Below are 27,340 nucleotides of genomic sequence, written 5' to 3'. Positions count from 1 at the left end.
CTCTCATTGGGTTAACCACAAAAATACTGTTATCACCTCGACCACCATCAGTCGGTTCTTCTTATCTCCCTAGATCTCTCTGCAGCATTCAACATGATAGATCACAAGCTCCTTTTGGTACGTCTGAGTGAAATTGGAATATCAGACCAGGTCCTGGACTAGTTTTCATCTATTTCTCTCAACGGTCCGCTAAGGTAATCTTCAACGGAACATCTTCAGATTCATTCATGACTGAATATGGGATCCCACAGGGATAGATATCTCCTCTACTATTCAATATCTTCCTGGCCCTTCTCCTAACATTAGGGCAATCCATTGGTTTTACGATGTTCACCTATGTGGACGATGTTCAACTTGTTCATCCAATAAACTTAAATAACCCAAACGAAGTAATACTCATAAACCAAAAATTGGAAAAAGTCAATTCTTGGCTTGACTCTAACATGCTTTCTTTGAATATCGAAAAGTTCAAATTGATGGTATTTTCTATCAAAAAAGAACTTTCCTTACAGGTTCCCTTAAAACTCAAAACCCTATCTATCAACATTGTATCTTCATTAAAATTACTTGGAGTCACCTTTGATAGCAAATTCAATTATCACCTTCATATTAGTACAGTGGTCCAGCGTTGCTTCTACCAGCTGCGCATGATCAGAGCCCTATCCAAATTGCTAGAACCAGCCTCTTTGAACATTTTAATTCACTCCCTTGTGATCTCTTGTATAGATTATTGCAATGCCCTTTACAAAGGTATAACTAAAAAAGAAATCAGAAGACTTCAGATAGTACAGAACACTGCAGTAAAAATCATATTTAATGCAAAAAACAACAACCAAAAAAAACATGACCACGTTACTCCCCTTTTACATAAAGCTCACTGGTTACCAGTAGAACACATAATCTCCTATAAAATACTTTTGTTAACTTTCAAAATCCAATAAAATAACCAACCAAAATTCATTAATAATCTTCTTATTCCATATAACCCTCCTAAGACCCTTCTATCATCAGCCCAAAATCTTCTCTCTGTTCCGTCACTTAAGTACATAAACAATATGAGATCTTCCATTTTTTTCTGACTGCTCCATCTCTTTGGAATAGTATCTCAGCTTATTTACGCGAAGAATCAACTCTTAATCAATTCAAGATAAAGCGAAAGACATATCTTTTCATTGATGCCTTTGATATTTAACTGCCCTTTTAAGGGCGACCTAGAATGATTTTATTTCCATTTCCCCTCCTACTGTTTTTCCCTTAAATTGTTATCTTTTATCTTTAAAATTGTAGCTCTTGCCAATTATCCTCTTGTTTTCACCTGTTATGGTTTTATGTCTCCAAAAGTCTTTGTCGCCCCCTGTCTTTTTAAATTTGTATTTTAGCTATTGTATGCTTTTATGATTTTGTACACTGCCTAGAAGGCTGATTAGGCGGTATAAGAAATTTTAATTAAACTTGAATTGTTTTCAGCGTTGCATAGTAACATAGTAATTGACAGCAGTAAATTATATTGGGTCCAGTGGAACACTTGATTCTGGATTTTCTCCCAATACTTTACCTCTCCCTTTGTTGCTTGATATGGCAGGTTTTTTTAATGTGATTTTCTTTTTGAGATACTACATATACTCAAATATAAACCGATCTGAATATAAGGAGGAAAAAAGGTTGACTCAAATATAATTTTTTTTTGGGGGTGGGGTGTTATATTAAAGTGCCCTGCCAAGCACTGTACCGGCCCTCTCCCCTACCTGGCTCTGCATCCAGTCCCCCTCTCGCTCCCTGCCAGGCTCTGCACTGTCCCCCCTCCCTCCCAATGCCTTGCAGGCCTCCATCGGGCCTGCTGGACAACCTCCTGCCTTCTGTCCCGGTCGACTAACAATTCTCATCTCCCTCCTGCCTCCCAAATTGTAAAAATGGTACCTTTTAAAATCCCTAGTGGTCCAGATGAAACGGGAGGGAGTGATCTTCCTACGCTTCTGCCCCATACAGAGCTGCTATCTGAATGACTGCCGTGAGTTCTCACGCCAACTGCAAGATCGCAGGAACTTGAAGCAGTCATTCAGTTAGCTCCTGCTCCAGTTCACTTCTGAACCAACATGAATTTATAAAAGTATAATTATAATATTGGGAAAGGGGGGATATATAGTAATATTATTGGTTTTAATCAATATTTTTGAATGTAACATGTATGATATACTTGATTTACAATATTTGTGGAAAGGGAGGGTGGGGGAGGGGCTTAATTTATGTATTTAAGAAGATAATAGAAAATAATTTCAAGTGATGTGTATGATTCAATTGATGTATTATTGTACACTTGATGTAAGATGAAAAAATGAATAAAGAATTGGAAAAAAAAAATAAAAATGAACCACCAGGAATTTTAAGAGATACCATTTTTACAAATCGGGGAGGTGGAAGGAAGATGAAAATTGTTAGTTGGCCGCCCACCGCTGGACTACCAGGTCTTACAGCAGGAATGGTGGAGGCCTGCAAAAAGTCCGTTAGGGGGGGCAAATGGGTGATAACCCAAATATAAACTGAGACTTCCATTTTTTTGGCTCAAAAATCAGTTTATATTAGCGCAGGGCTACTCAAGTCCGGTCCTCGAGATCTACTGGCAGGCCAGGTTTTCAGGATATCCACAATGAACATGCATGAGAGAGATTTGAATACCAAGAAGGCAGTGCAGGCAAATCTCTCTCATGCATATTCATTGTGGATAGCCTGAAAACCTGGCCTGCTAGTAGATCTCGAGGACTGGACTTGGGCAGCCCTGTATTACAGTATATACGGGATCTTATCATGGTGATAAGCTGTCCTTTTACTTTATATATTGACTCAAAGTTTGTGTATCTTTTTTCCCAATGTATTGTATGTTTCAAAAATTAAAAAAAAATACTAAATGAAAAAAAAGTGTGCATGATTCAAGAGACCAAGATCTCACCATTTATTTTATGACTAAAAACATAAAACAATCCAAATTATTTTCTTTCAAAATTGCCCCAGTAGCAATTTATGCATGTACTGTGAACATACAGCACAATTTTAACACCAGAACAGAAGAGCACTATAAGGTGCAGGTCTGGAAATATTTGACAGGTTTAGTAGCTGCCATCTTTCTAGATTCTACATTTACACCTGTTCAGGGCAGCTGAGTAGAAATCGAACTATCTGTTTCAATACTTCATCATTAAATCCTTTGACATCATTGTCTTCTACAGTCTCATACAAGGGCATGCTCTCCACACCCCAGCAGATGTTCTTGCGAGAATTATTTATATCAGCCTCAACAGAAAGTGCCAAGGTGTTCAGTTGGTAACAAAAGAAAGCAAAATATTTCCCATCGTAAATCACAGCCTGGGAGACAAATGGACGAGTCACATCTGCATGGCTCCAGAAACCTGTAAGATTAAAATTAGTTAAGCTATTATTGTTATTCCAATAGGTTAAAAAAAAAAAAGGGGCAACTTGTGTTAACTTCTAATGCAAAATAGGCACTTGCTTGAAACAGCCATACACATTTAGCTAATCCCTCAGCAGGCTAAATATGAACCTTAAAATACAGAATGATTTCTGTTAAATATTCATAGAAAAGGAAAAAAAAAAAAAAATCACATGGCATTTCGACTTCCTCTCCATACTGGGAAGAGCACAGATTAACATGAAATATATTCAGTATACTGAGGGCTGCTATTTGTATATCAAGTCCCATCCCCTTTCCTTGGCACGTGAGTCAAGTTTTGAAGATATCCATAATGAATATTCATGAGAAAGATCTGCATGCAGTGAAGGCATGCAAATCTTTCTCATGAATATTCATTGTGGATATCCTGAAAATCTGACTGGCTGGGGTGCCTCCAGGACCAGATTTGGGAATCGCTGACCTAAGCAAAAGAAAGTCCTCTTCCCCACAACTGTAGACCACCACGTCTCATTCTTTTAAAAACAAAGCTTTTCATACTGATATAGATACACCTGTAAGCATATATTTAAGAACATAAGAATTACCGCTGCTGGGTCAGACCAGTGGTCCATCGTGCCCAGCAGTCCGCTTCCACGGCGGCCCCTAGGTCAAAGACCAGTGCCCTGAGACCAGCCCTACCTGCGTATGTTCCGGTTCAGCAGGAACTTGTCTAACTTTGTCTTGAATCCCAGGAGGGTGTTTTCCCTATTAACACCCTCCAAAAGAGCGTTCCAGTTTTCCACCACACACACAACACATGCAGGCACATAAAATATCCTATACATTTACTTAGTGAAATATTCACAAAACAGCTTTAAAACGCAGATAATAATTTCAAGTACAGTATTAATATCTGGCATATAGTACAAATGATCAACAAAATTAGAACTGCGCTATTTCTCAAATATCAAAACTGAAAAAAGAGAGGGGGCGTGGCTTAACGCGAACACAAATGGACGTGTGATCGCGAAGCTCCTCTTCATCTAGGCAACGGAAAAAAAAAAAAATTATTCCCTTCTTGCTGATTTCATCAAGAAATGATTACTAACGACGCTGAACTTATGACAGATCGATATTACCCTATTACGCCGAAACTGAGGTAAAGCCTGAGAGAATAAGAGCCAAGGAATAAGAGCGCCGTTTTTCCTCAGTGCTGGAACGAAGCGGTATTAAGATCTGAGTTGCTGATTCGTGAATAATATAAGTTTAAAAGAACTTAGAGATCACGGAAAAATAAAAAAAAGTACAGCCGAGATTGAAGTAAAGCCTGAGGGAGGAAAGCCAAGAGAAAAGGTCTGTTTCTCTTTTGCCGGTTTTTTTTTCTCATGGCAAAATACTGACAGTTTTTCCTATGCTGGAGTGACGAGGCATAGATGAGCAAGAAACTCACAGAGTGAATGACACCAGCCTGATACTATGCCTTGCCAAATCTAAAGTAAGGTACTGAGAGAAGAAGAGCCAGAGAAAGAAAAAATTAAGAGTGCCGTTTTTTCTCAGTGCTGAAGCGATGCGGTGTTGAGGGCTGAGATTCCCGACGAGCTGAATGATAAAAAAATTAAAAAGAGGCTTGAAGACCACGGTGAACTGGCATTGAACTAGCCGACGACAAAAAGGAAAAGATAAAAGCTTCCTCCATTTAAACTAATTTTGGTGAAAGGCTAGTGCCTGTCAGTCTGAAATTATGGCAGTTTGATACAGCCCTCCCCTGCCGGTTTTGAAGAGAAATCCTGAGGGTAAGGAGCCAATTTTTCTTTTTGTACTGTGTGACATCAAAAAAAAAAAACTGGTGAAAATTGTGCTAATTGAAACTACCCTCCAACGAAATTAGACAGGAACCCTGACGGAAGGGATCCAAAAAAAAAAAGTTTGCTATTTCCTCAACAGCATAGCATCGAAGGCGGGCTATTGTATATTGTGGTGGACAGAAATCTCACTGAGCATAAAGATTGTGGAGAAGGTAAAATCTGTAAAAATATAAAAATAGGCTCAGGAATATGGCAAGTACCAGACAAAATAAAAATGAGGCTGGTATGTCAGCAAAAAGACAGAAGCAGGATCAAATTACACCAAGTAAGATCCCACTTCCTGCTGAAGAAACTGATATATTGAGTAAAGCAGAAGTTATGGAAGAACTGAGACAGATTAAACAAATGCTTAAAGAGACTGTGACTAATATGGCTGAAATGAAAGAAGAAATACTAAATATCCACAGACAAATGGAAATAAATAATAAAAGAACAACTGTCTTAGAAACTAAAATGGAGGTCTTAGAATGCGAAGCAAACAGATGCAAAAATGACAGTTTGGAACTGAATAAATTGAAAGATCAACTGGAAGACTATGAAAACCGAGGAAGAAGAAAAAATATTAAACTTTTTGGAATACAGGAAAATTTGGAAGGGAAAAATACCATACAATTTCTAGAAAATTTAATTCCAAAAATACTACAACTGGATTTAAAACAACCATTAGAAATAGAAAGGGCGCATAGGATCCCAGTAAAAAATATAGAAAATCAAGGCAGACCAAGACCACTAATATTCAAAATGCTTAGATACCAACAAGCAATAGAAATCTTAAATGCTGCCAAGAAAGACAAAAATTTAAATTATAAAGGATCCAAAATATGGTTTTTGCCGGATTTTGCTAAAAACACAGCAAATAAAAGAAAGAGACTATTAGACTTGAGACCTCAATTAAAAGAAAAAGGATATAAATACGGATTATATTATCCAGCAAAAATGAGGGTATCTTCTGGAGATAAATCTTTGTATTTTGAAGATCCAGAAAAACTAAAAACCTTTCTTTCAAAATCAGAACCTATGTCATTTTAACATAAAATATCAAGATTGGTTTTGATGACATTGTGAAAAATATAAAAATGTGAGACATTGAAATACTGAAGAAAGAAAAATATGAAGTAAAGAACAGGAAATAAAATGAACTAAAGAAAAGACAATAAAAATATAAAGAAGAAATAGACAAAAAAGACAGAATGAAAACTCAAGGGACTAAACTTAAGAGTAAAATATGGATGGATGGAGTAAAGAGTGATCAGAAAGAAATAAAAACTTGAAGAAAAAACAAAAGCAGAAGAAAAAAAGAATGCACCAGATAACAATAAAAATTGGATAAAAGAAGAATGCAAAAAAAAGAAAAAGAATATTAAAATAATATATGAAGATATAGATATTTCTTTTTAGATTTTAAAGGATGATAAGAATTGATGGAATAGAAAGTATAAGATATAGGAAAAATATCAATACCATATTAAATATATGTTTAAGATAAAATTTTATGATATAAACTATAATACTGGGGAAATATATATTAAAAATTGATGAATGGATAAAGATACATTAATGAAATGTTAGGAGTAAAATATGATTAAAGATATCAAAGGTTAATATAGATAGATAGAAGGGGATATTAATTAAATATTGGTTGCCTAGAGGGGAGGGGAATGTTCGGGTTGCAGTTCCAATGTGTGTCCTTAAGCAGTCATTATATTGGGTGGGAAAGGGAGGGAAAAAGATGGTATTTACTAGAATGATTAAGGAGAAAGTTAATAAGGGACTGGATACTTCAAGGGTAAATATGTGTGTCAGAGAACATTTTTTGGATTTTAAATATGAAAGAAGAGGGGAAAAAGATTATAATGATAAGTTTTAAAATATATAATGTCTTTTAAGATATATTCTATTAATGTCAATGGCCTGAATCATGTAATCAAAAGGAAAAAGGTATTAGCATTTTTAAAAAAGCAAAACGCAGATGTTTACTGTCTGCAGGAGACCCATCTTAATACAAAGGAATCACAGAAACTAACGGGTGGGTGGGTAAAAGAATGTTTTTTTGCTCCAGCAGAGGGTAAAAAAGCAGGGGTAGCAATTCTTATAAATAAAAAATGTATGGCCAAGATTAAGGTAATAAATTCAGACCCACATGGAAGATGGATACATATTGATATAAGTATGGGAAATAATGCCCTGACGTTGTTTAATATATATGCCCCTAATTCGAATCAATCAGAATTTTTTAAAAAGTTACAGAATATGTTGTTACCACTGGCTGCTTCTAATTTAGTGGTGGCTGGAGATTTTAATGCTGTAATGGATCCATTATTGGATAAAAAACCAGGTAAAAGTATAAAATCTTTAGGTTTAGATAATTTGGCTCAATCATGTGATTTGAAGGATATATGGCGTATTCTTCATTTTAATGATCAGGAGTTTTCATTTTGTTCACAGGTTCATAAATCATTTTCAAGAATAGATTATATTTTTGTTTCAACAAATAAGGTGCAACAGGTGATTAAAGCTTCCATAGATCCTATTATTATTTCGGATCATGCGGGAATATGGATAGAATTACAATTGGATCAATTGGAAAAGGGTAGACCTCTTTGGAGATTTGATAATGCACTGCTTGTGGATGATAAATTTTTGGAAAATTTTAAAACACAAATTAATGATTTCTTTCAAATAAATTTAGTGGAGGATACATCTATTGAGAATGTATGGGATGCATTTAAAGCAACTATGAGGGGTAATATTATATCATATTCAGCTTTTATTAGGAAACAGATTAAAATGCAATATATAGAATTAGAAAAAGAAATCAAAATATTAGAAGCTAAATTGGTAAGCAAATGGGAAAATGAGATATTGCAAGCTCTTTTGAAAGCAAAAGGTAAATATAATGAATTAACTTCAAAAATGATAAGAAGAGATTTGTTTTCCAAACAAGCAGTGTATTATGGAAACTCTAATAAGGCGGGGAGATTATTGGCAAATTATCTTAAAGCAAAAAAAAGAAGAACTAATATAAATGGGATAAAAGATGAAAATGGCACAATAACAAATCAAACAAATATAATTTTAAAACAATTTCAAAAATTTTATAAAGACCTGTATTCTTCCGAGCCTTATTTGGGGAGACAAAAAGATGGTAAAAATTTTTTAGATTCAATTAATGGACCTAAGATTCCTGATCATATAAAACGGAGTTTAGATGAACCTATATCATTAAAAGAATTAGAAACAGCATTGAGATCTCTTAGAGTTGGATCCGCTCCAGGTGGTGATGGTTATACAGTAGAATTTTATAAAACATTTCAAAATGTCCTTTCCCCACATTTACTAAATTTATATCAGACACAACTTATAAAAGGTGATATTAAAGGTACTATGGCTGAATCAATAATAATTGTTCTGCCTAAGCCAAATAAAGATCCTACTTTGGTTTCGAACTACAGGCCTATATCTTTAATAAATGTGGATAATAAACTTTTGGCGAAAATTTTGGCTTTGAGATTAGCCAAAGCTCTCCCACATATTATAGACATGCATCAGACGGGTTTCGTTGCTAAAAGACATTCCTCTAATAACTCTAGATTATTGCTTCATATGTTAAATTTATCAAAAAAAATGGATGAACCGACTTTCACAGTTTCCTTGGATGCAGAAAAAGCGTTTGATAGGGTAGAATGGAATTTTATGTATCAGGCTTTAGAATGGTTTGGTATAGGTTCTGGATTTATACAAATGGTAAAAACTTTGTATAGCTTCCCGATTGCAAGATTAAATATTAATAATATGATATCTGATGGTTTTCAATTGCGGAGGGGAGTTAGACAAGGTTGTCCTTTATCTCCTTTGCTATTTGATGTTGTATTAGAACCCTTATTGTTAGCAATACAGCAAACAAGGGGGATACAGGGTATTCCATATTCAGATATGGAATATAAAATTTCAGCTTATGCTGATGATATTTTACTTTATTTGAGAAACCCAGAATCTACCTTATCTTCCTTATTGGAATTAATTGATAAGTTTGGCAAATTTTCAGGTTATAAAATTAATTGGAATAAATCTGAAATTATACCTTTAAATGTTCATTGTGTAAAAGGACTATTTAAAAATTTTCCATTCATATGGAAGGAAGAAGGATTTAAATATCTTGGCATTCAAGTTAAAAATACAATTGAAGATACCGTAAAAGAGAATGAAAAATTTGTATTAAAAAAAGTTACGGAATTATGTGAGCAATGGAACCCTTTACATATTTCTTGGTGGGGGAGAGTTCAAACTATTAAAATGATGATGTTGCCTGTAGTTTGTTCTTTATGCAATTGGTTTTATATGTGTCTCGAGGGAAAGACCTCAGAAGCCTGCATCCAACACAGAACAGTCAGTTCTTGTGGTGGTGTAACTTAGCAGGACAGATTTTCTATCATTGGTCGCAAAACCCTCCACACACCAGTCCCGAGTGCTTTCTATCAATATTTATTTCTATAGCACTAGGTGTATGAAAATATGGTGCACTTATCTGGTTGCAGAATAAGGCCCGACGGGACCCGTTTCGCCAGCTTATGGCTTCGTCAGGGATCCTATTTTTGTAACAGTGTGTTCAGTCCTGTTACAAAAATAGGATCCCTGACGAAGCCATAAGCTGGCGAAACGGGTCCCGTCGGGCCTTATTCTGCAACCAGATAAGTGCACCATATTTTCATACACCTAGTGCTATAGAAATAAATATTGATAGAAAGCACTCGGGACTGGTGTGTGGAGGGTTTTGCGACCAATGATAGAAAATCTGTCCTGCTAAGTTACACCACCACAAGAACTGACTGTTCTGTGTTGGATGCAGGCTTCTGAGGTCTTTCCCTCGAGACACATATAAAACCAATTGCATAAAGAACCTATTACTGGGAGTTGTGTATCACATACAAGAGGTTCTTCACCATTGTTTGTTGAAGTAGTGAGCCTGTAGTTTGTTACCAAATGAGTATGATACCTATTTATTTTCAGGGGTCCTTTTATAAAAAGCTTAATAGCATTTTAACGAAATTTCTTTGGCTTGGTAAAACACCTAGAATAGCTTTAGTAACTTTGCAAAAATCAATTAAGGAGGGAGGGGTAAATTTTCCAAATTTTTATAGGTACCATCAAGCCTATATTCTACGTCAGGGTATGTATTGGATCCTCCCAGAACTTATAGATAATGCACCAGATTGGTTGTATTTGGAATGGCGCCTTATGTTTCCCCTAAATTTAGTTCACCTTCCAAGTATTAACATGCCTAGAAGATACAGAGAAAATAAAATATTAATGGATACTTGGAAAACGTTGAGATTTATTAGTAAATTAACACCTATCCCAATAAACAAATCAACTAATCAATCTCTATGGATAAACTCCAAGATCAAAATTGGCGGAGCTCAAATCCTTTGGAAGAACTGGATTATTGCAGGCATTCGATCTCTAGATGATGTTATTTCAGAAGGTAAACTGCTGGATTTTTCACAATTGCAACATAGATTTGGTCTAAGTAAAACACAAAGTTTTAAATGGTTGCAATTGAAGCAGGCCATTCAGGTTGGGTTCCCTGAATGGAAAACATTGAATAATCAATATAGTTTAAAGTTCTTATGTTTTCAAGCAGACTTCCTAGGACATCAAGCCGCATTGTGGTATAAATTAATATCTGGATATTTGAATAAAAAACCAAAAAATGGTCTAAGAGATATTTGGAGCATTGAGATTAAGCATCAAATTAATGCATCTCAATGGCCACTAATTTGGTCTTGGAGAATGAGATGTACAGTGTCAGCATCTATGAGACAAACTTGGTTCTTTTTATTACATAGAGCTTTTTGGACCCCTACACGTTTGCAAAAATTAGATAGTTCTAAGTCCAATAAATGCTGGCACTGTAATCTGGAACCAGGGACGTTAGATCACTTACTGTATCATTGTCCCTACATTAAAAGTTTTTGGAATACAATTTGGCCACAAATTAATAAATTGATGGAAAATTATATAGCAATATCTTATGATACAATGTTATTTGGAATGATGATGAGAAAAAAAAGTCAAATTTCACAAGCTTTTATTAATTATGACAGGGGTTGCCATTCAGCATATAACCAACAATTGGAAAAATTATAATAACCTAAATTATACATTTTGGTGGAATACAATATGTCATATATTCAAAATGGAAAGAGCAATAGCAATACAAAGAGGGACATATACTAAATTTATAAAAATTTGGGGGCCATTGACAAAATATTGTAATGAATAAATAATTGGATTTTTCTTCTTCTTTTCAATATCTTTTATGAGACACACATAGAGGGGGGTAGTGAAAATAATTTTTACATAATATGATTTAATATAATATATAATATGTAATATATGATAGAAAAGTAATAGAAGGCTGGGGGGTGGGAGAGGGGATAAAAATATATTTAGAATATGATGTATTAGATATAAAAGTGATATTGTGTATTCATTAATTGTATTTTAATATTTTGTACACTTTATGTAAAACTTGAAAATAAAAAATAATATAAAAAAAAAAAAACTGAAAAAAGAGATTTTAAATTTATTTGATTTCTTATGTACCACCTACAAGACTGCCGCACTGTCTGTGGAAAAACCGTTTGTTCAACTGACTATGAACAAACTTAACTAAGTTCTAATTACTCTCAAGACCTCAAACACCTGAGACACTACTTCTGTAATTTTTGTGTCCTTACTGAGGTGATGTGTTCTTGTGCAGGATTTTTAGTTAACAAACTAAATATTTTTATATATACTTAATTGTGGTAGAAAATTCTATTATAGAAGAGCACTTAACTGAAAGCTGATGGCTATCCAGCCGTTTCATTGATTGAGTTGAACATAAGAAACAAATTGATTAGATGATATAAATTGATTGAGACATGTAATATAGCCAATCAATGAGGACCTAGACATGCGAGTATAAATATCCACATTAATGTATATCAATCAATAGCAATATAAATCAGAGTTGTGTCATGATTAGTAGTGGTTTTTTTTTAATTACGTAAGAAATAAGGTAATGTATTAATATTAATTAAATACAGTGGAACCTTGGTTTACGAGCATAATTCGTTCCAGAAGCATGCTTGTAAACCAAATTTCTCGTATATCAAAGTGAGTTTCCCCATAGGAAGTAGGGAAACTCGCTTGATTCGTTCCCACTCCCCCCCCCCCCCCGAGAATCGGCATCCCCTGCCAATCCAAACAGAAGCCTTACCCCATCTGGCACCGGCATGCAGCCCTAGGACGTGCCGGTGAATTAAGATCCTTCCTGTTGCCTGGGCCTTGAGCATTTGCGCACGCTCAAGATTTCTGGCTCTCGCTCTCTCCAAGATTCTCGGAGAGAGCGAGAACCAGAAGGCCTTGAGCATGCGCAGATGCTCAAGGCCCAGAATTTTCCACCACAATTAAGTATATATAAAATATTTAGTTTGTTAACTAAAAATTCTGCACAAGACCCACCTACAAGACTGAACACTGTCCAAGTGGTTATCTCTCTAGTCCAGGTGGGCTCACAATCTAAGGTTGCATCTGAGATAATGGAGTGACTTAGCCAAGATCACAAGAACTGGAATGAGGCTCTCCTGGTTCTCAGCCCACGTTACTCTCAAGCATAATCTTAAGATTGTGCATATATGAAATGAGAAAGGGCTTCTTCCACGTTGCAATTTTCCTTAGGCACAAAGCTGTTGTGTGTGAAATATGGGAAAAAATACCAGGAGGGAAACATGTTGCTTTCTAGATCTGAAGTAGACTTCAAGTTATATAGGCCATTTGAGGCAGACTAGAATTAAATAGAGATGGAAGCACTGCTACGGATATTGCCTGCCTCCGCTGCCGAGGATCCCTCCCTTCTTGCCTGCCCACACTCCTTTCAGATAGATCCAACCTCTCCCCAGTTCCTGATTCCCCCACCTACCAAGCTCCCCGCCGCTGTATTTTAAAATCTTTGGGCAGCCGGAGGAACAACGAAACCAGCCTCTCACTGTCTGCCTCTGAAGTATTTTCTGCAGAAAGAACACTTCCGGGACAGGCAGACGGCAGGAAGCTGGCTTTGTTGCACCGCCGGCTGCTCGAAGATTTTAAAATACAGCGGCGGGGAGCTGAGTAGGTGGGGGAAAATTGGGAACGAAGCCTGCTTCCCGCTGTCTGCCAGTGCTCCGGAAGTGTTCTTTCTGCAGCGCTCTGCGTAGGTTGCAAAAAGAACACTTCTGGGGCAGGCAGACAGATGGCAGGAAGCTAGTTTTATTGCGCTGCTGGCTGCCTAAAGTTTTAAAAATACCCCCCCAACAAGCAGCTCTCATGTACCACCTGTTGAGAAACACTGGTCTAGAACATCTCACCTGTTGCACTGGAAAAACAAGTTAGGGAAACGCTAGGCAAAATCTCCAATATTGATAACAATACTCTATGACATATAAATCATTTATTTTAGCACCTCACCTTAAACATTTAGACTAACCTTGATACATGGCTTGTGCTCCGGTCCAGGCAAAGAGGCTCGCAATAGCATTAGCCCGATAATGAACTTCGATTTGGTCAGCAAGATTTGCCTTGAGAAGCCTGTCTCTCTTCAGTTTATCACACATCAAATGGAACTGTGTATGCCCATAACAACATGGATCATCTGTTTTAGTACCTAAAGATAAAAATGTATTGCTGTTAATTAATGATAAAGTATGACATTTTGCCAAAACAGATGTTTTACTGTCTTACACTTTTACTAAAGAAAAGAGAAGAGTAACAATCTCTGCACAGTCAATCCAACAAAACAAAAGAGCAGAGCAGACAGTCCAACAGTGTCCAAATAAAGGAGAAATTAGGTATTACCTGATAATTTTATTTTCTTTCCATTAGTTCTTCCCACTATTCCAGACCAGTGGGTACTTATATCCACCGACCAGCAGGTGAGAGATATAGGACCTAATCCCTCTCTCAGCTCCTCAGTATTAATGTACACAACAGAGGGAAAGGATAAATCAGTCAAGCATTCCCTTCAACTAACTGCTAACCATCTTGCCATGAGAAGCCTGTCACTCTGGACAACCGTTATATTTGATTCAAATGTTTGAGTCTTATTCTTTTACAAGGTATGCAACAGATACACAGTAACTCATGTTATGGAGATAAAATGCAGATGTTTCCCCTAACCCCATTACCTGTATTGTGATGAGCCTTACCTATAAATATTTTGTTGTCATATTGTCTTTTAAATAGTGGCATTTTATCAGGTGAATGATTAATGACAGGAACTTCCTCAGGAACCAAAGATTCTAGAGGTACAAACTTCAAAAGAAAACAGGTCAAATCAGCAAAGCAATTACAAAGACCTCCAAAATTATTCACAAGACTTTGCTCCTTAACCGAGAGACTTTTTTTAATTAGCTTAATTACCCCCGATTAACAAATCAAGTTACAGCGAGATCTTGGTTGTAATCATTGTTTAGGCTCTAGCAGTGTCATGTTGATAATTGCTCTTGATTTTGCATATTCCCCAACTTGTAGACATCTGAACAAGAATAAAAATATTTGGTGGAGCAGAATAAAAGGTAGGATTCACTATTTCTTGACAACAGGCAAATTTTGGTGGCATTTAACTTTAAAAACAATCATAAAAAGGCGGGAAAAGCATGCAAATCACAGCTCAAGGAATTCTTTCCAACCACTTTGAATGTAAATGCAAGTGTGATTTTTGTATGTTTGATCAGTAGAGGAAATGAGAGAAGAAGGCAATTTGGAAGGTGCAATTGCTTGATCACTATGTTAGTCAGTCAGTGTATGTTTTCTGCAGCTGTTGGAACTGTTTTCCCTACAGATCTGAATTGTGACATTATTTGTAGGGGGTTTGTTTCTTTTCCAGCCCCCTCCACATGCAGAAAATTATTTTCTATAATACAGAAAATTCCCTCCAGATCACCCTTCCCTTCCTGCAACTAGAGTTGCCTTCCAGTCCTCACCTATTCCCCACTGGCTGGATTAGGTTTTTTTCCCTAACGAATATGCCTGAGATCTATTTGCATGCACTGCCTCCATTGTATGCAAATAGAAACACAGAAACATGATGGCAGATAAAGGCCAAATGGTCCATCTAGTCTGCCCATCCGCAGTAACCATCATCTCTTCCTCTCTCTAAGAGATCCCATGTGCCTATCCCACACCTTCTTGAATTCAGACTCTGTCTCTCTCTACCACTTCTTCCAGGAGACCACGCATCTACCACCCTTTCTGTAAAAAGGTATTTCCTTAGATTACACCGGAATCTATCACCTCTTAACTTCATCCTATGCCCTCTCATTCTAGAGATTCCTTTCAGATGAAAGAGACACATGTTATGCACATTTACACTACATAGGTATTTAAACATCTCTATCATATCTCCCCTCTCCCACTTTTCCTCTAAAGTATACATATTGAGATCTTTAAGTCTGTCCCCGTATGCCTTATGATGAAGACCTTCCTCTGGACAGACTCGATCCTTTTAATATCTTTTTGAAAGTGCGGTCCCCAGAATTGTACATAATATTCTAAACTAGTGTTTAAGCCCGTTAGATTAACGGGTGCTAGATGTCTCCTGCTTTTGAACCTGGGCAGGGGCAGAGGCAGAGCCGGGGCGGGAGGGAGTGACGGTGGGAGAGCAATTTCAAAGCCTCGGCAGCGGCGGCTCCTTGACCAATCCGCGCTTACAACGTCCCCACACTCGCGGTCTGGCTGGCTCCCCCTCCAAAGCCCTTCACAGCGGCAGCCCCTCCCGCATCCGTCCCCGCGTCCCATGCCTCTCCGAAGGCCGGCTCTCACCAAAATGGTGCCCCTCTGTCCAAAGCCGCAGCGGCAGCCTTCCTCAAGACACATTTCAAATCTGACATATTGTAATCACAAAACAGAAAATAAAATTATTTTTCTTACCTTTTGTTGTCTGGTCATTATTCATACCATGTAGGGGTCCCAGGCTATGGTTGGCTTTTGATAACTCGCTTGCCAGGGCCCCTTCTTTCTTCTTCCCTCCCTCCATCCCTGCAGCTGAAGACAGGCACCTCCCCCCAGTGGTCTGAGACAGGAGGGAGCAGTTAGGAGAGGGTCTGAGGGCAAAGAGGGGCTCAACAGCGCACAACCACCTTTCCTTCCCTCCCTCCATCAGGTGCAGTGCAGCTCCACCAATGTTAAAAGGAGCCGCGTCGAAATCGGAGCCCTGTCACTGCCGTAGCACGTTCCCCTCTGCCTTGGTCCCGCCCCTTCTCTGACATATGGGACCACGGCAGGGGGAATGTGTTACGGTGGCGGCAGGGCTCCAATTTCAAAGCAGCTCCTTTTAACATAGGCGGAGCTGAACTGTACCTGATGGAGGAAGGGAAGGAACGGTGGGGCAAATTTCGGCAACGGCAGGAATTGTTTGGCGGGCCAAGCACCGTGAAAGCACAGTTACTTACCGTAACAGGTGTTATCCAGGGACAGCAGGCAGATATTCTCACATGTGGGTGACGTCATCCACGGAGCCCTGACGCGGACAGCTTTTCAAGCAAACTTGATTGAAGATTTCAAGTTTGCAAGTGCTGCACCACGCATGTGTGTGCCTTCCTGATCCACTAGAGGGCGCATACCCTCCTCATGGTCCTCAGTTCAGATAGCTAGCAAAGAAGCCAACCTCGGGGAGGCGGGCGGGTTGTGAGAATATCTGCCTGCTGTCCCTGGATAACACCTGTTACGGTAAGTAACTGTGCTTTATCCCAGGACAAGCACGCAGCATATTCTCACATGTGGGTGACCTCCAAGCTAACCAAAAAAGGGACGGAGGGAAGTTGGCAATTCAAGAAAACAGATTACGCAAAACCGACTGGCCCAACCGGCCGTCGCTCCTGGACAGAGTATCCAGGCAGTAGTGGGAGGTGAAAGTATGAACCGAAGACCAAGTGGCAGCCTTGCAAATCTCCTCGATAGGCGTCGACCTGAGGAAAGCTACAGAAGCCGCCATACTCGGACTTATGTCCCGCGACTCGACCATGCAGCGCGAGACCAGCCTGAGCGTAGCAAAAGGAAATATAAGCAGCCAACCAGTTGGACAAGTTGCGCTTGGAAACTGGGCGTCCTAACCGATTAGGGTCGAGGGACAAAAACAATTGAGGAACCGTCTGAGGAGACTGAGTGCGTTGAAGATAAAAAGCCAATGCCCTCTTACAGTCAAGTGTGTAAAGCGCCACCTCGCCAGGAGGCGAGTGGGGCTTCGGAAAAGAGACCAGAAGAACAATGGAATGATTGAGAGGAAAGTCCGAAACCACCTTGGGCAAGAACTGGGGTTGAGTACGCAGGACCACCGTGTCATGAAGAAATACAGGAAAAGACGGGTCCGCAACCAGAGCTTGCAGCTCACTGACTCTGCAAGCAGACGTGAGAGCAACCAGGAATACCACCTGCCAGGTGAAGTAATTCAAAAGAGCTTTATCAATGGAATCAAATGGAGGTATCACCAATTGAGTCAGGACCACACAAAGATCCCAAACCACCGGAGGGGCTTTGAGCGGAGGATGTACATTGAAGAGATCCCTCATAAAGCGGGAAACCGTCGGATGGACGGAGAGCAGCGTCCCATCAAGCGGCCGATGAAGGGCAGCAAAAGCACAGAGGTGGGCTCGAATAGATGTTGATTTGAGACCAGACCGAGACAAGTGAAACAGATAAACCAGCACTGAAGGCAAGGAGGCGGAGAGCGGATCCATGCGGTGCTCAGCACACCACGCAGCAAATCAGGACCATTTCTGGGAATAGCATTGCCGAGTGGAGATCTTTCGAGAGGCCTCGAAAACACCCCCACCGACTTGAGAGAAACAGAAGGAGGGAGGCACGTTGCGAGGAACTAAGCTGATAAGTGTAGAGACTGCAGATTGGAATGCAACAGAAACCTCAACACTGAGACAGCAGAGAAGGGAGCATAGGTAGGAACAGAGGCTCCCTGACATGCTGGAGGAGCAGGGAGAACCACAGCTGCCAGGGCCACAGAGGAGCCATCAAGATCATGGTGGCACAGACCGACAGGAGGTGTATCAAAGACCTGAGAATCAGAGTAAAGGGAGGGAACACATAGAGGAACCTGCCCATCCAATCGAGAAGGAAAGCATCCACCTCGATGCGAACCCGGGAGAACATCCTCGAGCAATATCGAGGCAACCAGTGAGTGAGGGGCAAAGCGAACAGAACTACCTGTGAGGTTCCCCACCAAACAACCACATGCTGCAGAGTCTGAGAATGGAGCGACCATTCATGCGGCCGAAAAGGGCGACTCAACGTGTCCACCAGACAATGCTGCTCGCCCCGGAAATACACCGCCCAAAGAAAGAAGTAGTGGTGTAACTCCCCCTCCAATGACGAAGGGCTTCCCTGCAAAGTAACAGGGAACCTGTACATCCTGGCTTGGTCACAGAATACATCACCACCGGGATGTCGGGACGCACCAGGACCCCGCAATACAGCAACCAATAACGAAAATCCACCACGGCATTGTAAATGGCCCGGAGCTTCAGCAGATTGATGCGGTTGCGACGGTCCGCACCCGACCAAAGACCCCGAGTCCAAAGGCCGTCGTGTTGCGCCCTTAAGCCGATGCCGAGGAGTCCATCAGCAGAACCTTCTGATGCGGGGATACGAAGAGGTGGCCCACCAACGAAACCAGCGCACCACAAAAGCGCTGGGAAGCGGGATCCCGATCCTGCCATCACTGAGATGCTCGGGTCCAGCGGGGAACACGAAGAGGAAACCAGGCGAACATCGGGACATGAACCGTGGAGACCCATGACCCCAAAGCATCAGCATCAGCTCGGCCGAGGCCGAAGACCGCTGAGACACCAGTTGACTCAGGCGCAGACAGGCGGCCTGCCAAGGCAGAGGCAGAAAAGACTGGAGGCGGACCGAGGACAGAGGGGCCATCGTCCGGTATAAACAAACAAGGCCCTCCCCCTGAGGCCGAGACAAGAAGGAGCGCAGACAAACTGGGTCCAGGTCCACCCCGACGGATTCCCGAGATTGGGGCGGACAGAGTCTGAACCGCTCCCAGACTAGAAACTAGTGCAGGTCACGAAGGGCCAGGACCAGACACAGATGGGAGGATGGGAACGCCCAACCGACAGAGGCGAGGCTATACTCCCAGTGCGTAGACACGGCGACACCCCTCCCGAATGGAGGGGAGAAATCCCCAGAAAGAGAGCAGCCCGGAGGCTATGCGAGAATAGTCAAAAAGACGGCCAGGAGTCGCCGAAGCCGGCGGCTAGACCATAACCCGGTGCTGCTGCAGCTATTGCGGCTGCTGCGAAGGAGGCCGAGATAACACAAGAAAGGTATCCGGAGGGCCCCTCCGGAGAAGGAGTCCAAACCACCAAGGCAGAAGGGATTCAGCTGAAGGCGTCCCGATAGGCGAAGAACCGGTCGCGTTCTGAAAGGCGGTTAGTGGCCTCCGCAAGAGAGGCCTCAAGAAACGCAGTACTCACGCAAGTAAAAGTGGCGAGACGATCCTGGAAGTTCGGATCCTCAGCCACTCTGCGCCAAGCGAGATGACGCATGGCGGGAGCAATAGAGCCAGAGTAGGGAGAGAGTCTCCTCCAGGAAACCAAACTCCGCACTACAAGAATCCGTCACGGCTGCCCGGAATGAACCGAAGAGAAAACGGGGAACCCTCTCAAATAGGAGCCGGAGACGCCGAGGCACAGAGCCACAGACGAAGTCGAGGCACGAAGCCCCCGTCGAAACCGGGGCGCAAACCCGCAGTCGACACCGAGGCCCAAAGCCTCAGCCGATGCCGAGGTATAAAGCCCCTAGCGACGTTGCGGCACCAAGCCAAAGTCGACTTCGAGGCACAAGGCCACAGTCAACCAAAGGGCACAAAGCCCCAAGTGACGTCAAGTCACAAAGCTCCGGTCAACGGCGAGGCACGAAGCCTCGGTCAACGACGAGGCACAGAGCTCCAGCCGACGATGAGGCCCCCAGCCTCAGGCGACGCGGAGCACACGGCTCAGCCGACGTCGAAGGTACAAAGCATCCGTCGACGTCGAGGCAGAAAGTCGAAGCGCGAGGCCCCAGGGGGGGGATGCAGGCCTTCAAGGGGGGGGGGATGCAGGCCTTCAAGGGGGGGGGGGATGCAGGCCTTCAAGGGGGGGGGATGCAGGCCTTCAAGGGGGGGGGATGCAGGCCTTCAAGGGGGGAGGATGCAGGCCTTCAAGGGGGAGGATGCAGGCCTTCAGGTGGGAGGATGCAGGCCTTCAGGTGGGAGGATGCAGGCCTTCAGGTGGGAGGATGCAGGCCTTCAGGTGGGAGGATGCAGGCCTTCAGGTGGGAGGATGCAGGCCTTCAGGTGGGAGGATGCAGGCCTTCAGGTGGGAGGATGCAGGCCTTCAGGTGGGAGGATGCAGGCCTTCAGGTGGGAGGATGCAGGCCTTCAAGGAGGACAGGCTTGCCTTCGGGGGGGGGGGGGGCATTCAGGCTTTCAAGGGGGGACAGGCCTTCAGGGGAGGGGGGCCCTGGTGTAGAAGTACACGGAAGGAAGGGGGGGAGTTCAAAGACTTTGGGGGAGAAGAAATAATGGATCTGAAAATAGAGGAGAGGGCGAGAGATGATGAACAATGGGATTTAGGGAGAGAAGTTGGACACAAGAGATGGTGTGGAGGGGGGATAGAGATACTGGATAGGAGGATATTTGGGAAAAGAAAGGGAGAGATGGTGGACCCTGGGGTGGTGGGGAAGGAGGGAGAGATGCTGGATGAAAGGGAAGTTAAGAAAAGGTGGATCTGTGGAGGGAGACGAAAAAAAGGAAAGATGCCAGACCTCCTGGGGAGGGAAGGGAAACGGAAGGGGAGGACAGAGAAGGCAGATGGATGGTTAGCACGGAGAAAGAAGAAAGGAGACCCTGGCAAGCAAGTTATCAGATGATAACCAGAGCCTGGGACCAACAAGATTTGAATAATGACCAGGCAACAAAAGGTAGAAAAACTAATTTTATTTTCTGTTTTGTGATTACAATATGTCAGATTTGAAACGTGTATCCTGCCAGAGCAGGTGTTAGGCCGCTAGTGTGGATAGGAGAAGGCAAAGGGGTTGAAGAGGCTATAAAATAAACCCACCAGGATGTTTGGAAAAAAAAAAAACACCACCTAATTGGGCAGAAAAATCGAATCGAAAAACCAATTCAATAGGCTGAATCGAATCAAAATTTTTTTTCCTGAATCAGGCAGCACTAGTATCAATACCTTTTTCCTGCTGGCCATACTTCCTCCTATGCACCCTAGCATCCTTCTAGCTTTTGCCTTTTCAACAAGTTTGGCCTTTTCACCCAGTTTGGCCACCTTAAGATCATCACATAAAATCACACCCAAGTCTCATGCACATTCACATGCACATTGAGGAAATCCTGAAAAACCAACTGAATTGCAGCTCTCATTCCTCACCCCTAGGCTGGATCATAACTATAGCCTTTGTTGCTATTTACAATGGAAGCAGATAAAGCTCACTCATATACAGCCAGGCAGCTAGCAATCTTAACCTCTCACGGAAACCCCACCCCAATATATGGGCACAAAGTACAGCATGTATAAAAGTACGAAATGGCTTAATTTGACCCTCCCACAGCATGTAGTTGTGGGGAATATTTTGGAAGTGAGGCAATTTGTGGAGTGGTGGATCATTTGTGGATAGTATAACCCTTGGGATTAGAGTAGTTTGTAGGATGATGGAGGAACTGCAAGAGATTAGTTTTTGGAGGAAAGAGCAGTTTGCAGATTAGGTGTAGGAGGGTTAGTTGGCAGTTATAGAGTATATTTTCGGGTATAGGGGAGTGGCAGTAGCAGAGGATGACTTTTGGAAATGGGACAATATGGATGTTGGAAGAATAGGGAACTTTATCTTTTAAATTGCCTTGCCCTGTTCTCTAACTGCTACATTTCGCCAAAACCACCATCACCCCATAGCCTGACAATTATGGCCCTTCCACATAAATAAGACAATATAAAATAAAATTTTAAAAGACAAGCCACCCATAAATGCTTACCTCTGGAAGTTGCTTTGGCACACGAATCTGGCACAAAGGGTTGTCATCTATCTGAAACTGGATTGGCTCAACCTTACGTCGTCGATGTCCACGAGGAACAACTCTTTCACCACGTAGCCAATAAAAATTCACTTCTGGTTTAATATCTACATGTAACAATTTCACAAACAAAACATTGTTTCAACAACATTATATACCTCCATACCTCATCTGCAAGCTAAAACCAATCCCTTTATTTGTGGCATATTTAAACATGCTCTATCCAAATGGTAAATAAGGGAGAAGTTGCCGCTTATTTTATAGGTGAATTTATATGCTCAATGTTCCAAGTTGCGCGGTTGTGCACCTTTTAGCAGGAGGCCCTACTGCACAGCAGAAGAAATCACTCTTCCATTCTTGTGCTGCTGCTGCTTTCCCAAAGCAGCAGTGGCAAACCTAAACAAACTATCTGTAGAACCTTCCCATACATACCTGTGGCTGCCGGCACGCCCTCTCCAACGTCACTACTATGGTTTTGTAAAAAAAAAGGGGGGGGAGAGTATTCTGCAGCAGTCAGAAAAGGCTTTTGCTACATTTAAAAAAAAAATATATATATATATGTATATTTGGCAGATCCTAGACAGCATAGAAAGTTTAGCAAAGATAATTTAATGCCAGATTTTAAGATTTAACTGCCAGTTTTGATCTCTTATTTAGCCAACAACTTTAAAAGACTAATGGGAAATAAGAGTTTGTACCTAAGTTTGAACAAAAGTGAAAGTATTGGAAGATATGGAGGCCTATTCTTCTGTGCAAAAAATTAATCCTAACACAAAGGCTGATACCGATAAGTTGAGTAACAGCCAACGTGTGCAAACACTTCAACTGCTGCTTGGCAGGTTCCCTCCGATTTGCACTGCAAGCTCTGCGCACAAATTTGTATAGGTTTAGCCTTCTGCGCAACACAGTATTATGCTCCTGATCTACCCGCAGTTTTCTGTATCGGCCCTATAAAAAGCAACCTATCTATTCCTTAACATTTAGGGCCCCTTGAAGCCGCAGTAGTAAAGTACCAAAGCCCATTCAATTCCTCTGGGCTTCAGTGCATTTACCACGGGGAATTCATCAAAGGGCGCTAACAACATGCTAAACGCTAAAGAGGCCCGTTACAGTCCTAACGCAGTAGCACACTTTGATAAATTGTCCCCCAAGTCTTCATTCACTGCCAGAAAACGGAAGAGAGATTATTTTAGACCATTTCACGCTCTCCCTCACCCAGGTTCGAATCTCTGAGCAGCGGGTTGCGTTTTCCTAGCAAAGCCGTCAGCGAGGACGCCACGTTGGTGAGAAAGGGGGCACCATAGTGTCTCTGTTCCGTATATAAGAAAGGTCTCCTCCTCTTCTTCAGATAGAAGTGTTCCTGCAGGAGAGCATGACACAAACTGGAGCGCAGCTCGCTCAGTACGTCCTCCTCAACCTGCCCGCCCATTACCGACTCCGGCAGCCCTGGCAGAAAAACGGTCTTAGTGAAGCTCTGGTACCAGCGGTCAGCGCCCATGGCGAAGGTCTGCGGCAATACCACGAACTTGAGCCGTTGGACTCTGGTGATCAGCCGCAGCTTGTCAACGACCGTCGGGGCAGCATGCACTCTCTCTCTAAACTCCTCGGCGCGCCGCCGCAACGAAGCCTTGCTGCGAGCCGTGAGGGAGGGCACCACAGGAGGATAGAGCGGCGAGGCGGGGACGGGCTCCGTATGTAAAGGCCGACACCCGGTTATAGAGACTTTAAGGGTGCACCGGAGCAGTGTCCCGGCTCTGCACGCCGCCATCTTCCCGTGCGTCCAGCCGGAGCTCAACTTCCGGTTACGCGTGAGGTCTTAACCAATCGTGTTTCAAGACTCGACTGACCGTTGCGTGTGGGCGGCTTTTGTGCCGCCTCTAATGTACTGTAGTGGCAACAAAACTTCTGGTTTAGAGGGAGGGGCCCAAATGTATAGATTTGAAGCAATTGAGCCTTATTGGCAAGTGGTATTTGATTTTATAGGAACAGTTTACTTAAAATAAATGTCACACCAGGAATGGGGGGGGGGAAGGGAAGGCTAGGAATAAATTGCCAGGACTGGGTAAAACACGAACCTCGCTAATTCTTCCATTTGTCTTTTCTGCTCTCTCCTGTCTATTCCCCATTTTTTAGCTTTTCTGCCTCTTTCTTACCCTTTTCAGCTACCTTTCAAATTTTTACCTTCTCCCCCATTCCCCATCTCATTCCTTCCTCAGCGCTCCATTGCCTTTCATCTTCAATGTACCTCCATTACCATATTTCTACCCTCTGTTCAGTGGCGTACCTAGGGGGGGGCGGGCGGGGGGGGCGGGCCGCCCCGGGTACCAGCCCTGAGGGGGTGTTCCCGGCCTTGCCGCTCAGTCCCCCCCCCACGCCCGAAGGACCGCTCGCCCCACTGACCTTCCAGGACACCTATGAAGCAGCCCGCAGCAGGATCGCGACGTCAGCAATCCCTCAGCTGCTTGGGCGCTGCTTCCTGCGCCGCGGTCCCGTCCCTCCTCTGATGTCAGAGGAGGGGGCGGGACCGCGGCGCAGGAAGCAGCGCCCAAGCAGCTGAGGGATTGCTGACGTCGCGATCCTGCTGCGGGCTGCTTCATAGGTGTGCTGGAAGGTCAGTGGGGCGAGCGGTCCTTCGGGCGTGGGGGGGGCAGTAGCTTAAGGTAGCCCGGCGCAGGAAGCAGCTCCTAAGCAGCGCAAAGATAGCTGACGTCGCGATCCTGCTGCGGCTGCTTCATAGGTAGTGCGGGGAGGCCAGGGGGGCGAATGGTCCTTCGGGGTGGGTCGGGGCATCAGGCCTTCAGGGTGGGGCGGGCGGGCGGGCAGGCAGACTTTCAAGGGGGAGGGGGGTGACAGGCAGGCAGGCAGGCCTTCAAGGGGGGGTGCAGGTCTTCGGGGGGGGGTGCAGACCTTCAAGGGGGTGCAGGCCTTCAAGGGGGGGACAGGCAGGCAGGCCTTCAAGGGGGAGACAGGCCTACAAGGGGGGGGGGACAGGCCTACAAGGGGGTGCAGGCCTACAAGGGGGGGGGGACAGGCCTTCAAGGGGGGACAGGCCTTCAGGGGGGGTGCATGCCTTCAGGGGGGGGTGCCGACCTTCAAGGGGGTGCAGGCCTTCAAGGGGGGGACAGGCAGGCAGGCCTTCAAGTGGGGGGACAGGCCTTCGGGGGGGTGCAGGCCTTCGGGGGGGTGGGTGCAGACCTTCAAGGGGGTGCAGGCCTTCAAGGGGGGGACAGGCAGGCAGGCCTTCAAGGGGGGAACAGGCCTACAAGGGGGTGGGACAGGCCTTCAAGGGGGTGCAGGCCTTTGGGGGGGTGCCAACCTTCAAGGGGGGGTGCAGGCCTTCAAGGGGGGGGACAGGCCTTCAAGGGGGGACAAGCAGGCAGGCCTTCAAGGGGGGGACAGGCCTACAAGGGGGTGGGACAGGCCTTCAAGGGGGTGCAGGCCTTTGGGAGGGTGCCAACCTTCAAGGGGGGGACAGGCCTTCAAGGGGGGACAAGCAGGCAGGCCTTCAAGGGGGGGTCAGGCCTTCAAGGGGGGGACAGGCCTACAAGGGGGTGGGACAGGCAGACCTTTAAGGGGGGACAGGCCTACAAGGGGGTGGGACAGGCAGACCTTTAAGGGGGGATAGGCCTTCAAGGGGGGACAAGCAGGCAGGCCTTCAAGGGGGGGTCAGGCCTTCAAGGGGGGGGGACAGGCCGGGGGGGGTGCAGGCCTTCGGGGTGGGTGCAGGCCTTCGGGTGGGTGCAGGCATTCGGGGTGGGTGCAGGCATTCGGGGTGGGTGCAGGCCTTCGGGATGGGTGCAGGCCTTCAGGGGGGGACAGACCTTCGGGTGGGGGGTACAATCCTTCGGGGAGGGTGCAGGCCTTCAGGGGTGGGGTTTAGGCGTTCAGAGGGGGACAGACCTTCGGGTGGGAGGTAAAGTCCTTCGGGGGGTGCAGGTCTTCAGGGGTGGGGTGTAGCCCTTCTGAGGGGGGACAGACCTTCGGGGGAGGGGGGTCCTGGTGTAAAAGTACACAGAGGGAGAGAGGGAAGGGGGGGTTCAAAGATACGTGCATATGCCAGACTTTGGGGGTTAGAAATAATGGGTCTAAAAACAGAGGAGTGGGAGAGAGATGGTGCATAATGGGATTTAGGGAGGGAAGGAACAGAAAGGGAGAGAACTTGGAAACAGGGGATGGTGTGGAGGGGGGATAGAGATACTGGATAGGAGGATAGTTGGGAACAGAAAGGGAGAGATGGTGGATCCTGGGGTGGTGGGGAGTTGAGAAAAGGTGAATCTGTGGATGGAGACAAAAAAAAGGAAAGATGCCAGATCTCCGGGAGAGGGAAGGGAAACGGAAGGGGAGAACAGAGATGGCAGACGGATGGTTAGCACGGAGAAAGGAGACCCTGGCAAGCAAGACAACAAGAGCCTGGGACCAACAAGATTTGAATATTGATCAGAGAACAAAAGGTAGAAAAAATAATTTTATTTTCTGTTTTGTGATTACAATATGTTAGATTTGAAAAGTGTACATGAGACAGCTTGAAATGGGAACTTTTCTATTTTTGTGAATGGCAAGGCTGAGTTCAGTTAAAATATATGCTTTATAAGAAAATATAATAATGTGTTTTATAAAGTTTATAAGCATTGCTGGCATACTCGGTGAGGTGTTCCTAGTGTTGGTGGTGGTGGTAGCATGTCAGTGTGTTGAGAGGAAGAGGTAGTCTGGGAAATTCTGCTGAGCAAACTCTGGGCCCATTTCCACCCCCAGTTAGTCCACTCCACTCAACTGGTTCACACACTGAGTGGGTCTTTGGGTGTTATTTCTGGGTAGTTGTTTTAGAATCTCTTCCAGTGGTTTGCCAGTATCTCCTTCTGGTCCAAGGAAGGAAACTTTGTCAACCTTAGCATTGACCTTCAGAATATGTTTGTAACAGCGCTGCTTGTGTGGCATTAGGCTATGTAGTGATCGAAAGAAAAAAACAGA

The 27,340-nt window shown here is 43.6% G+C and overlaps 1 protein-coding gene across 1 annotated transcript; it reads right to left on the bottom strand.

The window, feature by feature from the left end:
• Positions 1-2,916: 2,916 nt before the first annotated feature.
• MRPS30 (mitochondrial ribosomal protein S30) lies at positions 2,917-24,236 on the bottom strand. The gene is made up of 5 exons (XM_033931628.1): positions 23,588-24,236; positions 22,334-22,479; positions 14,496-14,601; positions 13,778-13,954; positions 2,917-3,401 (listed from the first exon to the last, which is right to left on the bottom strand). The coding sequence occupies exons 1-5, from the start codon at positions 24,138-24,140 to the stop codon at positions 3,133-3,135; spliced, it is 1,251 nt and encodes a 416-aa protein (XP_033787519.1). The 5' UTR covers positions 24,141-24,236; the 3' UTR covers positions 2,917-3,132.
• Between the last annotated feature and the right edge of the window lie 3,104 nt (positions 24,237-27,340).

The sequence above is a fragment of the Geotrypetes seraphini genome, chromosome 1, assembly GCF_902459505.1.
Source record: "Geotrypetes seraphini chromosome 1, aGeoSer1.1, whole genome shotgun sequence".
Taxonomy (NCBI): Eukaryota; Metazoa; Chordata; class Amphibia; order Gymnophiona; family Dermophiidae; genus Geotrypetes; species Geotrypetes seraphini.
The sequence above is the reverse complement of the archived record's forward strand: the minus strand, read 5'-3'. Positions and strand labels throughout refer to the sequence as shown.